At 34.5% G+C, this 14,715-nt stretch overlaps 1 protein-coding gene across 1 annotated transcript in view; it reads right to left on the reverse strand.

Annotated features, from left to right (window-relative positions):
• LOC118188298 (chitinase-3-like protein 1) overlaps nucleotides 1–12,824 on the reverse strand; it is a 47,797-nt gene extending 34,973 nt beyond the window's left edge. The window contains exons 1-3 of the mRNA XM_035358712.2: nucleotides 12,804–12,824; nucleotides 6,807–6,876; nucleotides 4,157–4,354 (exon numbers count right to left, since the gene is read on the reverse strand). Of these exons, the coding sequence (XP_035214603.1) occupies nucleotides 4,157–4,354; nucleotides 6,807–6,873 (265 nt within the window). The 5' untranslated portion in view covers nucleotides 6,874–6,876; nucleotides 12,804–12,824. The remainder of the gene's footprint in view (nucleotides 1–4,156; nucleotides 4,355–6,806; nucleotides 6,877–12,803) is intronic.
• Between the last annotated feature and the right edge of the window lie 1,891 nt (nucleotides 12,825–14,715).

Below are 14,715 nucleotides of genomic sequence, written 5' to 3' on the forward strand. Positions count from 1 at the left end.
TCAAGCATAGCATATTGTAGCCAGAGGTCCCAGCAGAAGAAAACACGAAATGCGTGCCAAATATGCCCTAGATAAACCTCGTTGAACCCCTCAAATACCTAAATGTCATTACAGATGACAGAATCACCTGGCATCATCATATTTCTTACATCAAGCAAAGATTGCTCAAATTATCGAATTCTGTGCTCAAAACAACAGCAGCAAAATATTGGGGGGGGGGTGGCATCCTCACAAATGCGAAAGATTTCGTATTCCATAATTCTGAAAGAGAAATGCTACATGGGGCTTCCATATAGAGTTCACTTATGGATCTGTAAGATTCTACCTGAATTAACTTTACGTTGCTGGCTAAATCTTTACTTGTACTGTGAAGCGACTGTTCTCTAAATTGAAATTGTATTAGTGGAGACCCTTTTATTCAACTCAAGAATGAATTCACAGACGGCACTCCTGGTGCTTACAAACTTAGCCAATACTTTTGGTTGCAACTCAGAATAAAATTATAAATATTAACACTAAATAATTAGCTGAAACTGCTTAGATATAATCAACGCGAGTTGAATATCAGCCCTATCACCGACGTACACAAACCGTCAATTAATATGCACGGCCGTAAAACAGCAAGTTTAAACAGCGAAAATTCGCGGCCAAACGGCAGAACAAGCTCTGTCTGAAGTAATTCAGACATCAGCTTAAATAGTATCTTTCTGCTCTACTTTGCATAACATGCGAAAATGAAATATCATTCTGACAGGAAATGGAATTGAGGAAAGACAAAAAAGATAAGAAACTGAACAAAAGCTGGTTAGTTTAAAACTAAACGATTATTTACAGTACGCATATGATGAATCAGCTTGAATCGAAGCAACAAACATTTTTACTGAGCATTTGTCAGATAACACCATAGTGGTCCCACTAGCGGCTTGAATATGCTGGGTGAGTTCTGCTTTATCTCAGAGAATATAAAATAATTAGGACACAGAGAGTAAAATATAAAACAAAACTCTGTAACTGTCTCCACTATCACAGAGATTACGAATTGAGCTCCGCCTGAACATCCTGGAACACAGCGGAATTCAACATCCATATTGACCTGAAACCTCCAGCAGTACCAGAAATCCTGTTTTGTGTACACATGGTCTGCAAAGGAGAGCAGGATACAAGCAGCGGTTCTACCAAATGTTAGGACACGATGCAATCCACACCTGGTCACGAAGGCTAAATTCCAGCAACTCAGTCTTTCAAGCCGAGCTGGTTGCTCTCAGAGGAGCAATACAAATCTTATACAAACAGCATTTAACAATATATAGCTAATCTGATTCTAGACTATTCAAAGCCAACAATGCAAAATCCAATTAGAAAAAAAATTCAGAGACTACTGCTCTTCCTAACTGAGAACATGAGAAAGAATTTCCAGTGGGTTCGTGCATACACTGGAGTTTTTGGTAATGAAAGTGCCAATGAAACAGCAAAGCAGGAAATTTCGGACTCGAACTTTAGAACCCTCTTCATAAGCTTGAAGCTCGCATATGAAGGTTCATGGAATGGTGCAGAGTAGCTGGAATGCGTATTTAACAGGTAGAAGAGTGTTTATATACACATCCCTAAAGTCAGCATGAAGCTCAACTACAGAACAGCAGAGTTAACCCAATTCAATAAATTATACTTCAATTTATTCTCAATTTCTACATGAGTTGCTTAAACCGCTTCGGTGTTTATGACAGTGATTAATAATGCAATAACGGAGTCGCTGGAGACTCAGATCACTATATGTTCAATGGCCCATAAACCGTTAGATTTCACCTTCGGAAACCAGCTATATGAAAACTGTTACATTTCGGCTAAAAACATTTTAAGTAAACTGTATGCTATTAAGGATATTAAGGAATGCGCCAGCATTTCACTCTTGATTTCTAACATTTCAGAAAATCGTATTACAAATCCCGATATAGTGTCGTAGCTACTGTCTTTCTGTCATCCGAATTTCCTGTATTCGCATAAAATTATACTTCAATTTATTCTCAATTCCTACATGTTTTCCTACGTCATCGCCTTAGTTTATCAGCTAGTAACTCATTGTATTGGTTTTTCCATATATGTTGCATACTAACAGTTTCAGCTTTCGCAGGAATATACAAAGTGGCCATAAAATATTTCCCAGATATATGAACCCTAAGCGGCCTATCTGCTCAACCACTCGAGATGAAATTTCAGATATTGTTATTTCAGGACGTGCTCTAGAGAAAGTTATGATTTAAAATAATAAAGCTCTCACGGTTATGATTAGGGTGAAAACATTTCAAAATTTTCAAATGGCAATACCAAATTTTTTCCTGCGCAAATTTATCAGCTCAATAAAAAACCATAAATTGGTACACGTATGGCGAAAATTGCCGGCGTAAAGCATTTGCATGCGAAATTATAGTTAATAGCCATATATAGATAGATGGCTTGGCTACAATTAAATGGCTATAGAACACCCCCCCCAAAAGAAATGGTTAGCTTGGCGAAATAAAAATTAATCACCAAATTTGGAGAGAAATCTCCGAAAGTTGCCAGTGCGTATGTACATATCAGTGTGTGTGCATGCGTGTTTCTTGTTTTACTGCATTTAATAAGTTATTTATCGCTTGTTGCTGTTAGACAACAACATGCATTCAATGATAACTCCTCTCTTTCTCTCTACAACCATTTGTACAGTAGAAATTGAAAATAATTAAATGGCTTTATAAACGCATTACACGCATTTTATATTAACAGGGAGTTTCCTTGACTAGTATCAAGTAAACCTTCTATTCCAAGAACAGGTTGCTCCACATACTTCATCTTCTCAGCCTTCCATTCCATCCCATTCTTTTTTTGATATCTTAATTTGCCCAGATGTTCTTGGTACACTTCTAACGTCACTGCTATTTCACTCAACATCCTTCATTTCAAATTCTGCCAGCATTTTCTGACAGCCCAGCGGGGTCAGTTTCACTTGAAGGCCTTTTTTGGGTAATAGCATTCACTTCAGTAGGCATGGTGGGGCAGTGGCTAGCGCGTCTGACAAGCACCACCACAGGTCCGAGGTTTGATATTTGGGCTAGATAAGGTTGACATAGCCTTTCATTCCTGGAGTGGGTAGATAAAATGAGTACCAAGTTCGCTTGTGGACTGAGGCAAGCTACCACTTGTCTAGGGAAAATGTACAAGCATCCTGGAACACACGGTCTAGATAGCAGATATCAGGGCACTATCGTCCAAGGGCTGTTTGTGCCGCCGAGTTTTAGTTTTAGCATTTACCTCAGAAGCCATACAATTCACCGTGTCCTCACCTGTTTAACTGAATATGTTGCTATCATTAAATCGGACGTCGTAATCCCTTTTTACAAAGCATTGTTGTTGAAAACCATATTTCACCAATCAGTTCAATTAACTGTTAGCTTTTTCCACAATATGAGCCTTTCTCGCTACTCATCTTATAATACAAAACTCACGAAAACAATGCATATAAAATCACAAATGCAAAATGAAATGCTTCAAAATTTAGCAATCAGCTGATTTACAGGGTACAAAGTGTCACCAAACTCTGACTGAATGTATGATGTTGCTAAACAACAATACAAAATTTTATACACCAAAGAAAGTTATTCGAGAATAAAATTGTCGGTTTTTTTTTTTTATTTCTTTGTATTTCTATCACACGCGTATAACCCCAAGATAATTTTTGAAACCTCGAAACCCAGTCAGTTCTAAAATATATTACGAATGCAATCTACATAATTTGGTATCAGCTACATTTCTATGCACCCTGTGACATCTATGAATGCAATTAAGGATAACGTGCTCTAAGAACGCACATGAACATTCACTAGATTCATTAAATTTTCATCTGAAAACGAGATAGATGCCTCAGGAAAGTAATCTAAATTTATGTTGACGAAACGCTGCGCCATGCAGTGTAGAGTTAATGTCTAAATAAGAAACTTAATTTTTACAACTAAATAATAAATTATTGAGAATAATGGTTTCTTAAGAAATAAAATAAATTATCTGAACAAACCGCTTATTCGAACTTGATCTTTATAGAGTTCGGATAATCAAAGAATGTTCAAGCACTTTTTTCCCTAAGCCTAAAAAAAATTATAACTTCTCTTATAAGTTAAATCTTTACCTAAGCCCCAGTGTTCCTTTAAGTCCAGGTAAGGATCATAGGCGGCAATCTTGTTACCGCTGAGTTTCGCAAAACCGTAGACGAGGTGGGTGCAGAGGAAAGGGTCGATGTGTTCGATGAGGAACTTTCCATCACCACGTCGGTAGTTCGCCCAGCTGCCGAGGTAGCAGACAACTTTATACTTCTTCCGGTTCCGGTCTGTTGAATGAAAGAAAGATTACTTATGAATTAAGAAAACCAAATTACATTATTAATCCAAATATAAGACTTCACAAATAAGACAACCTTGAATTTTTGAAGTGAATTTGCGAGAAACTAACACATCCAATGGCGTCACGTGTTATGTTGAAGATATTTTACGTAAAAGGTATATTAATTTAGAAATTTTAGGAAGTTTTCGGTAAAGCAGGCATTAGTAGATAGTTTTACGTATCAAACGATCATGAAATGCTACACGATCTTGAAAATGCGAAAGAGATTCTCATTTGAAAGTCACAAACAGAAATAAGTTAAAACAATGAACAAACTCAAAACTGCCGTATTTGTGGGATTTAAACTGTTCCTTTCTTTCTTTTTATTCCAATTTCTTATATTTTTCCACTTGCAGAATGGTGAGATTCATAAAATTTAATAAAATAAATAATAGCAGCTAATTGAATAAGGATGAGCTGCCTGAATAAGTATTACATTTTATTTGAAACGACCGCTTCGTCGAATTAAAAATAGTTTAGGAAGCACTTTTGCCAAGCCATTATGAATAGACTGAATGTCAGCGGAGTACTCTGCAACTGTACTCTATGGTGACTATTAGGCATTTTATTGCGGAGCAGGAGACGAAAAGAATGTGCAATGCCTTTACCAGGATTCGAACTCCTGACCTTCCGATCGCAAGTCAGACTTGCTTTCAAATTGAACCACAAAGATACATGGCTAGGAGGGAGAAAATACCTTACATTTGCATTTCCGTTCATATTTATGTATAATTACACCTTGTTTTGCTTTTTTACGTTAAAACTCAACAAACATGATTGTCGGTGGTGTTCTTATCATTTTGAATGATATGCAAGTTTTGAAAGCACGTGTCTTAATACAGAACCGCTCCCTCATCCCTTATGTTTTGAAATATGACTTTGCCCCATAGTAACCGAATGGTTAAGACCTGTGAATACTGTGAACCGAACCCAGGCGAACGGTTGCATGCGCGGATGATTTTTGAGGGCTTTCCCGTGTATAATGTGAATACCTGCCATCTTCCCTAAATCCTCTACAAAGGCATCCTTCGGGTAGGCACATAGCCCTTGAGTGCTTTGCCATAACCTGGAAATATGTAATCAAGATGAATCAAAAACAAAAGAATGTCAACACTGTCATAATCAAACGTTATCCAAATAACTGCACAAAATAGTATAAGAAATACTATATAATAATCGTATGAGATCTAGAATTATCCAATTAAAAAAAATATCAGTCTGCAGGTTGAAACAGCAAAAGCACCTTGCAGAAAATAAGAAAGCAAATTATTTTCTGAAACGGATGATATCATTTTCTGTAATAATAAGAGTGGCATTACGGCAACTAGGCATCCCATACAATCAGAAGGAAAGCATTTGTTCACAGATTCATCAATAGTCTCTTTGACAGCGTGCTTTTTCATAATAATTCGCTCGTATATAGCACTACAATAGTAAAGACCTACTCCTTCCGTTCCAGTCGTATATTAAAACCTAACTAAAGAAATCTGTACACTTAATGGAAAATCTTCTTAGAAATATATAGTACAAGAAAATAAAAAGGCGCTCTTTTGTTGTGATTTTTAAAATAGCACTATTTTAATGGGAGTACAACAGAGCTATTCTATATTTTGTTATACTTTTGCGAATGGGGTGGTCAGAACAGAAGAAATCATTACAGGAAAGACTAACTTCGCCGTTCGTCGTTAAACAAAGGGCTAGGAGAACCATTTGTTACATAAATATTTCCTCCACCCCTGCATATTTAGAACTGATGAAACAATTTTCGATAGACATAACGGTTAGTTTTACAGACTTGAGACAGCCATTCGAAATTCAATGAATCACTGTAGAAACAATTATGGATTATTTATTGGTTTCCGTATCAAACAGAAGTAAAAGGATCAGAAATTGAAAAGTTCATTAAAAGATAACGAAAGAGAAACAGGGAAAACTTTCAGAACTGCATTAATTGGATTATTAGGAAATGTCACCTTCATGTAGATGAAATAATATAAAATGGGAAACGAAAAATTCAGTATGTCCTTGAAACTGTAATATCCTCTGTTCTCATTTAGATTACTTTCCCATTACTTGCAGTAGTTCCTGAGAAAAGATACATCAAATATAAAAACATCACGTTGGGAGAAAAACAAATTTTTATGTAAAAATTCTCATTTATCAAAGCATTCGATGACAAATTAAAACTAGATTTTTTTACAATTCTAATTTACATAGAGATTTAAGAATGGTATTTATAGAAAGCTAAAAGTGTAGAAAATTTGGAAATGCAAAAATGCGAAATCCCCATTTTTTTAAGATTTTTGGGTTCCACCCCCTTAAATCAATTTCTAATATTTATTTTTTTTTAAGATAGAAGCTTATTTTATTTATCAAATAATGTCTTCTTGAAAACGTACCTCTGCTTGCTGCAGCCACCAAAGCGACGGATAAAAGTAACACCAAGCAAATCTCCTTCAGGGACATTTTCTAAAATATTGATAAAAAAGATTTACATATTTAATACAAAAAATAATATTTGTAAGTTATTTCTTTCATATTTAAATAATTATGCGAAATGCTTAATCGGTTAACAGTTCTTTTAAATTTGTTGGATGGATAATATATTAAAAAGTTATTCTAATCTTTCTCAAGTATACGATGATCATATGATTTTATTCTGTATTATTATTATATGTGTAAAGGGTCAGTCAGAAATAAGAATACATATCTAAGTAAATGAAATGTTTTGCTACATACTATAAAGCACCGCTTATTAAATTTTTCATTCATGACCCGTTTTTCTCATCGCAAATTTTGCACGATCCCAGGTATTAGATATAAAATAAAGGCATAAAAATTAAATATTTTTTATTTCTTTTCTAAACAGTATACATATAACGGAAAAAGCTAGTTTTATCATCTGTTTCGAGAATACAAAAATCAGAGAAAGAAAGAACGTTTTAATGAGACGGATAAGCTTCTTTTTTGCTGCATAACAAGTTAAATCTTGGTGCAATATGTAATACTGCTGGGCATAAAGCATTTTCAACATTTTTTAGCTTTAAATGATATTTGGAATTAAAAGCGTTAAAAGGGAAAACGTCGTTTCACATCAGTAAACGGTGCGATTCAGTTTAGCCCTGATTCCTTCAGTGAAGAATTTTTTGTGAAAAATGAAATTGTAAGCTAAAGTCACTCGATAGTTCAACAAATTCCTGTTGGACTTCATATGGCAGGTGATTTAATATCAATCAAAAACGATTTTTGAAAACAAGAAAATTGTTTGAAATCAAAATTCGATATAAAGTATTTGTAAAATTGTGTTTCTAGAGATTTTAGTGATCTAGAATAATTTTTTCGACAATCGAAAACATTTCGAATGAATCATTTTCCACCCTTTTCTTCCAAATTTGATCTTTTCAATAAAACCTTCAGCTTTGCCATTCGAAGCAATATATAGCTGTTGCTTTCTTGAACAAATAAAGTTTAGATCCTTTAGTTTGTCAAAAATAACTGCCAGTGCTTGCAGCTAGACGTAAAGTATCAAAGCTCTGCCAAGTAGCACAAACATCGCTATCAAAGATGTGCTGCTCGACACAGATTACATAGCGATATGTCATTTTGAAAAGAGTAAGGAGATCAAGTTTTTTTCTTGTTAAAAATGTAACTTTTTTTTCTTTTAAAAACAATAAGCTTCTTAAACTTTACGATCTTCAAATCCATCTTTATTTCTACATGTAATAATACATTTCTGTGCTCAAAGTCCATGTCTTCACAAATATTTGAAAATAAGCGGCTCTTAACCCTCAGCGTTATGTCCGGCTTTATCCGGTCATCAGAAGTTTTGCTACTTGGCATATATTAGCTTATAATTTAAGATATTTTGCTTTCTTTAATAATGTAATATCATCTTAATGAATGTAAGTTTATGAAAAGGCAGACTAAAATAAGTAATTATACAAACTCAATTAATAAATGATGTTTAAATACCTTTCTTCATGACGGATCTAAAATTCCTCGCAGCTGAGGGTCCTGCGCCGCTTTGATTCCAAAATAATTTATATGCTGAAATTGCAATGCGACACTTATGATGCTCGTGTTTGTATTTTTCAATAGGGAAATGTGACTTACAGTTCAGCTTTTTGTATTACTAGTTAAGATGCTGCTGAACATGCAACAGCAAATTACAATTTAAACATGGGCCTTTGCGTTTACATTGGACCATGCTGTAACTGATCATTCTCGAAACGATATGGACGATGATTTTTAATCCAGTATCCTTACCGTGGGTTTCCAGAGATATGGAGAAATCCACTTGTTATAACAGGAAATATCTAGAAAAGGAAATCTGAAAAGACTGGCAGTAGTACTGATGCATTAATAATGACTCTTCAAAACTGCTCTTCAAAACTTAAGAATATTGAAAGAAATAAAACTTAAACTGTTACTGAAAAATACTTTAAAACAGTTTTTACAAATTATCATATTTGCCAATTGATTAATATCAAAGTAATGCTTTAAAATGATGAAAAGTGAACTTTCTGTTTTAAAATAAATCTTTCTTTAATGCATATGCCGTGTGATCACTTCTAAAAGTAAAGCACACCTCACATCTTGATTTCATAGAATTTAACAAACTATTTATTAATTTGAAATTGTACGCCGCTAGTTTAAAAGTGTTCTTATCGGATCCTTGCAAGTGAGGTAAGGTATCTGGTACGCTGCAGTTCAGTCGTCTAAAGTAGTATTTTTAAAGTTTTTTTTTTTTTTTTCCAAATGATGACCATTTTAATAAATTAGAATTTTCTATGGACCACTTTACTGTTATCTGCTTCAAAAATAATTCTTTTAGAATATGTCACTACCAATATACTTATATTAAAAAAACAGTTAATTAAAACTAATTTAATTACTGGTATAAAGTTTATAGAAGAAAATTTATATTCGCTTTTAATAATTCAAGACTATTATAGATTGGATAACCTTTATCTTATTAACAAAAAATTAAATATATATTTATTCTGATATTAATTAGCTGGACTGATTAGTCGATTTTCGCACAGTTGTTCTCTATTTGCATCTATGTTGGAAAGCTTAAAAGTTCAAGATCGGCACATACATGAGTCGATTTTGGTACTTTGTTTTTACTTGAGTTCTTAATCACACAAATACGTAAAAGCAAACTAAATCATAATATGTAAAGCATTAATGCACATTTCGCTATATTCCGTTTTCATTGGTAATGAAGTCCAGAAACTAACCGTACCTTCTGCATGCATGGAATCTCGTTTTAAATCCAGTGTCATTTGGCAGTTCAATTAATTGTTCTCTTTCATTCAATGATAGTTTTATTATTTTCAATCTCAGAGTGAGAAGGATAACGAACCCATGAAAATTCGTTACATTTACCACTTGTTGGTTTGGTTTATTTGATTACGGCAGAGCATTCGAAGGCTGTCTGCCTAAGGGAAGGGATGCCTTCGTGGAGGACTTTCTAAGGGAAACTGGCTCATATACATACACTGACTACCAATAAGTATTTGGACACCTGTGATAGAAAAGAAAAACTAACTTTATTCAAAATCAATAGTTGGTAAAGCCTCCACGAGAGGTAATTACAGCGTGGACCCTCCGGGCCATACTTTCCACAAGTCTTTGTATGACAGCTAGTGGTATTTTCTTCCACTCGGCTTGGAGAAGACATAGAAGTTCCTTCACCGATTTTTCACGGGTAGTGCACCCCTGAATTCGGCGATGCAACTCGTCCCAGAAGTTTTCGATAGAGTTCAGGTCTGGATTCTAGGCAGGCCAGTACATTCGATGAACTCCATTGGCACCATACCAAGCCTTGGTTAACGTCGAAACATGACAACTGGCATTGACGTCCTGAAAGTAACAGGGGTCCAACCCCTAAAACTGCCGCAACGTAGGAAGCACATTGTCATCCAAAATAGTGCAGTAGACATCGGAGTTGAGCTTACTATGAATGGGGAACAAGGGACTCAGCCCATACCAGGAGAAACACCCCTAGACCATAATTCCAACTCCGCCGAACTTGACTGTTGGCACAATGCATTCTGGCAGAAGACGTTCTCCAGGTAGACGCCAGACCCAGACCTTGCCATCCGAACGGTAAAGGGTGAACCTTGTTTCGTTACTCCAAAGAACCCGTTTCCACTGATCTACGGTCCAATTTCGATGTGCTTTGCATCACATTGGACTTTGTAATCAAAGGCTTATGGGCAGCAGCACGACCATGAAAACCAATCAGATGTGCTTTCTTACGGATGGTATTTATTGAAACAATTTTCCTGGATGCCTGTTGAAACTCCTCGCGGATGAGGACCATCGGTTGGATGCGGTTCTTCCGAATTTCTCTGGACAGCACTCGTCGGTCTCTGTCTCCCAGTTTCGTTGGTCTGCCGACTCGCGGCACATTCCGACAATCACCGCTCACCTTCCACTTCTTAATCACATAGGCCACTGTCAATTTTGGGTACTTCAGATCGCTAGATATGTCCTTTAATGATCGGTCACATTTGTGATACCCGATAATTATACCTTTCTCGAAACCAGAGAGTTCCGAACTGTGAGGCATCTTGCATGCGACTAAAGCCGATGCTGTTTCCTACACGATATATACCGGCGGAGTCCGTGACGTACCTTAGGACCGCAGATATCGTCATTTGCATAGGTGTCCAAATACTTATTGGTAGTCAGTGTATTACACACGGGGAAAATCACGAAAACGTCCATGTAGCCAGGCCGCCCGCTGTGATTCGAACCTCGGACCGAAATACCATTGTTTAGAGATTTTTACCGTTCGGCCAGTGGTGGGCTTCATTTACTACTTGTAACATATGTTCCAAATTATAACCTGAGAGTTTTGAGATGCGAACATATATCATTGCATAATTATTTTCCAATAACGATATCACATTATATTAAAAGAGATTCTAAGGTTGCAAAAGTGAAGATATTCCTCTGTTTTATGCAATTAGCTCTAACAAAAGATTTTGAGTTGTGTTTCATGAACAAATACTATCCCTCATTTAAATATTCAGAATTATTATTTCTCATACATTTAAAAAAGAAAAGATACATATTTAAAAAAGATGTAAAGATTTAAACGTTTCTATAATATGAAATTTTTTCCATTCCTTAGGGTTATTACATTCAGGAAATCGGACTTTTATTTTAGCAATGTTTGGATTAGCAGATACTTTGTTATTTATAAAATTATCTCTAGCAAATTTGAGAAAACTAAAGCTTCGCTATTTTATATAATATGTATGGAAACATGTCTTGTAAGAAAATTTTCGCTATCTTTTAAGTTTTACTCATTTTAAACACGTTCATAATTTGTGACTGTAGCCTCGGCGGCGAGGAGAATGTTGAACATGTGCTTCCTCTATGTCCTAAATATGAGAGCGAAAGAAAAGTGCTGAAACCGGGACTGAAAAATTTTAATATTAACTGGCCTCCAGAATTTTACCAATTTATTTCTGAGAGAAGTGCCTTTAAACAGTTTTTGTCAATTCATTGTAAAACTTTGTAATCATCCTTAATTTTAGTCCTTAATTAAAGTCAAAATATTATTAGCAAACTGCTCTCTTTGCTAAGTTGAAAATTAATATGTTGTCTCCATTTCAGAACTAAGTGAAATAATTTATACTGCTTGGGTTGCTAATTAGTTTACTAATTCACCCGATCGTATTTTTTTTCCATGAAGCACTTCTTTTAGTGTTTTTCTTTTCAATATCATTTGGCATTAGAGTACTTTTGGCTGATATAAAGTAATTCCTAATTACAGGTCTATGGCTCTGGAATTCCAAGTAAAGAAACACGCGAATTACAAAATATAAAAGCTATTAAGTTTATTCGGGATATAAAGTAATTCCTAATTACAGGTCTATGGCTCTGGAATTCCAAGTAAAGAAACACGCGAATTACAAAATATAAAAGCTATTAAGTTTATTCGTGATATAAAGTAATTCCTAATTACAGGTCTATGGCTCTGGAATTCCAAGTAAAGAAACACGCGAATTACAAAATATAAAAGCTATTAAGTTTATTCGTCATTTTTATGAACAATATTATGTTCTTTCTACGCATTTCCTATAAAAAGGTATTATTAACAGAAAGGATACAGTTTACGAAAAAATGCTTGATATTTAACTACAGCTTCTGTTTGATATTTAGCCCAAACCTCGCACAAAGATTTACTTCCTTTTTTACACATTTGCAAAAATCCTTTTTATTGCATAAGCAAATTTTCGTTCAACTATTTATAATTTCTGTGAAAAAAATTAGAAATGAAGCAATGTTTTCAATAATTCAGTAGCTGTACTTTGAAGATATTTGGTTTAAAACAAAGAACAAACTTAGAATAATATAAAAAAAATGATAATTACCTGCTTCCTGTCAGCTGCGGATGAAGTTACTGGAGATGATGATACTCGATTTATACCTTAGTTGTTATCTAATTCATATCGTATTTCACAAGAGAAAGATAGGAAATCTCTGAAGAAGATTTCTTAATGTTTAGACTGAATTCTATCTCAAATTAATATTTATGAAAGATAAACTGCCGGTAGAAAAAAAAATTACATTTTAAAGAACTGATCTGAAATAATCACGGAAGTAACACCGCATTGGAAGTAGATAAGATTATACTGTGTCAAATTAAAAGATAAGAGGGAAAAAAATTACAATTGCTTTATAAAATAAATTTCATGTATTTCTGTACGCGCTGTTATGATCACTTCCTATAGCTCTTGTTACAATCTTTTCAGGCATCGAAATTAGCTTATGAATATCGCGCCTACTATACTTCAGTTTTTAGGACATTAAAGGAAATGTGTCTTCGGAAAGCAATATTTCTCTTTTGAATTCATGTCATCCGTTTGTTCCGGCTGAAATGCAACATATTTTGAATTATGATTTCAACAAAAATACAGTTTAGGTTTTACAATCTTCCTTCCCCATTAGCTTCCGTATTTTACATTTTCATCATTTTACCCAAGGTAAAAAATCAAAGACACCAAATTCATAAAAGTTATATTAAGTTCTTAAGACCTTGGAGTAGCAATGGGAACAAAGAAAATAATTTTAATTGTATGTTAAGGTCAAAGTCCGAGCTCTATGCCGTTTATGAAATAACCGGCAACTTCTGGCTTTCGGGAAAATGAACGTAGCCCTAAGCATATAATTTATCAGTGCTTCCAGCTCTGGCCGATAAGTTCTAGGTATGACCGCAAGTAACTGGCTCTATAAACTGACCATCTAAACCGGCTGTATATCTGACAATCTAAAGCCTAAAATATTGCAATTTACAGCGCATTCATTTCAAAAATAAAAGAACAATTATAAAAATGATGCTAACTGATTTAAAGTTTTCTAAGTTCAATTATTTTTTATAATTATAAACTACTGAATAAAAATGTCTGCTGCTGTGCACGCATATGTGATTAGAATACGGAAATAAGGCGAACGTGAGCGAAACATCAAATTCGATAACAAGCACTTGTCATGGTTAAACGCGAAGTTTTAAACTTGAAAGTGGTCAAATGCTTTTAATCATGTCTAAAGACAGCATTTAGATTAAGGCCAGATATATCGACTGGTTGCTAGATTTGATGTATGTCAAACAAAGTTTGCCTTTTGTAGACAGTTGAATTTTCATCACAGCAAACTTCAAGAATCTGGAAATTACTTTTTAAACATAACAATAATTATTTGTCTTGCTAGTCAGTGTGGCCAAAGGCTAACTAGCAATGGTAAATAACTGTCTTCAGATGCTGCAGTTACTCTCAGACGATCTGGACTAGCAAGACAACTTTATTTTTCTGTGCTTAGAAAGCGAATCAAGATTTTTTAAAATAAACTTTAAAGAATATTCAGCTCTCTGGAGATGAAACACTAAATTTAATCCGTCTCGATTCTCCGTTCACTAGCCACTTCTAGCTTTGATTTAAATGGTTCTTTCAAACATGACTAACAACAGCCGTTCTCCTTCAAGTTTCCATTTTATCTTTAATCAAGACATGCGCACGAGATCGAATATATTTTTAATTTTTTTTAATTTTTATGTTTTCTTGAGTTTATCTTATTTGTATATTCCTGTGCAAATATCTAGGCAGCAATAAGATTTTTGTATTCAGCCAAATGTTATGTTAATGTTAATTTATGTACATAATTACACTTAATGGAATTTTAATCAGTCATTGTACAATTAACATCCATTTTAGGATTGCTCTTTAATTTTGACCATCACTTCGATCTTGTGCTTCGAGCTTTGATTTCATGAGTTACCCATGTAAGCAA

This window comes from Stegodyphus dumicola, chromosome 7 (genome assembly GCF_044657685.1).
Source record: "Stegodyphus dumicola isolate Sdum_Otavi_A_Nest chromosome 7, ASM4465768v1".
Lineage (NCBI taxonomy): Eukaryota > Metazoa > Arthropoda > Arachnida > Araneae > Eresidae > Stegodyphus > Stegodyphus dumicola.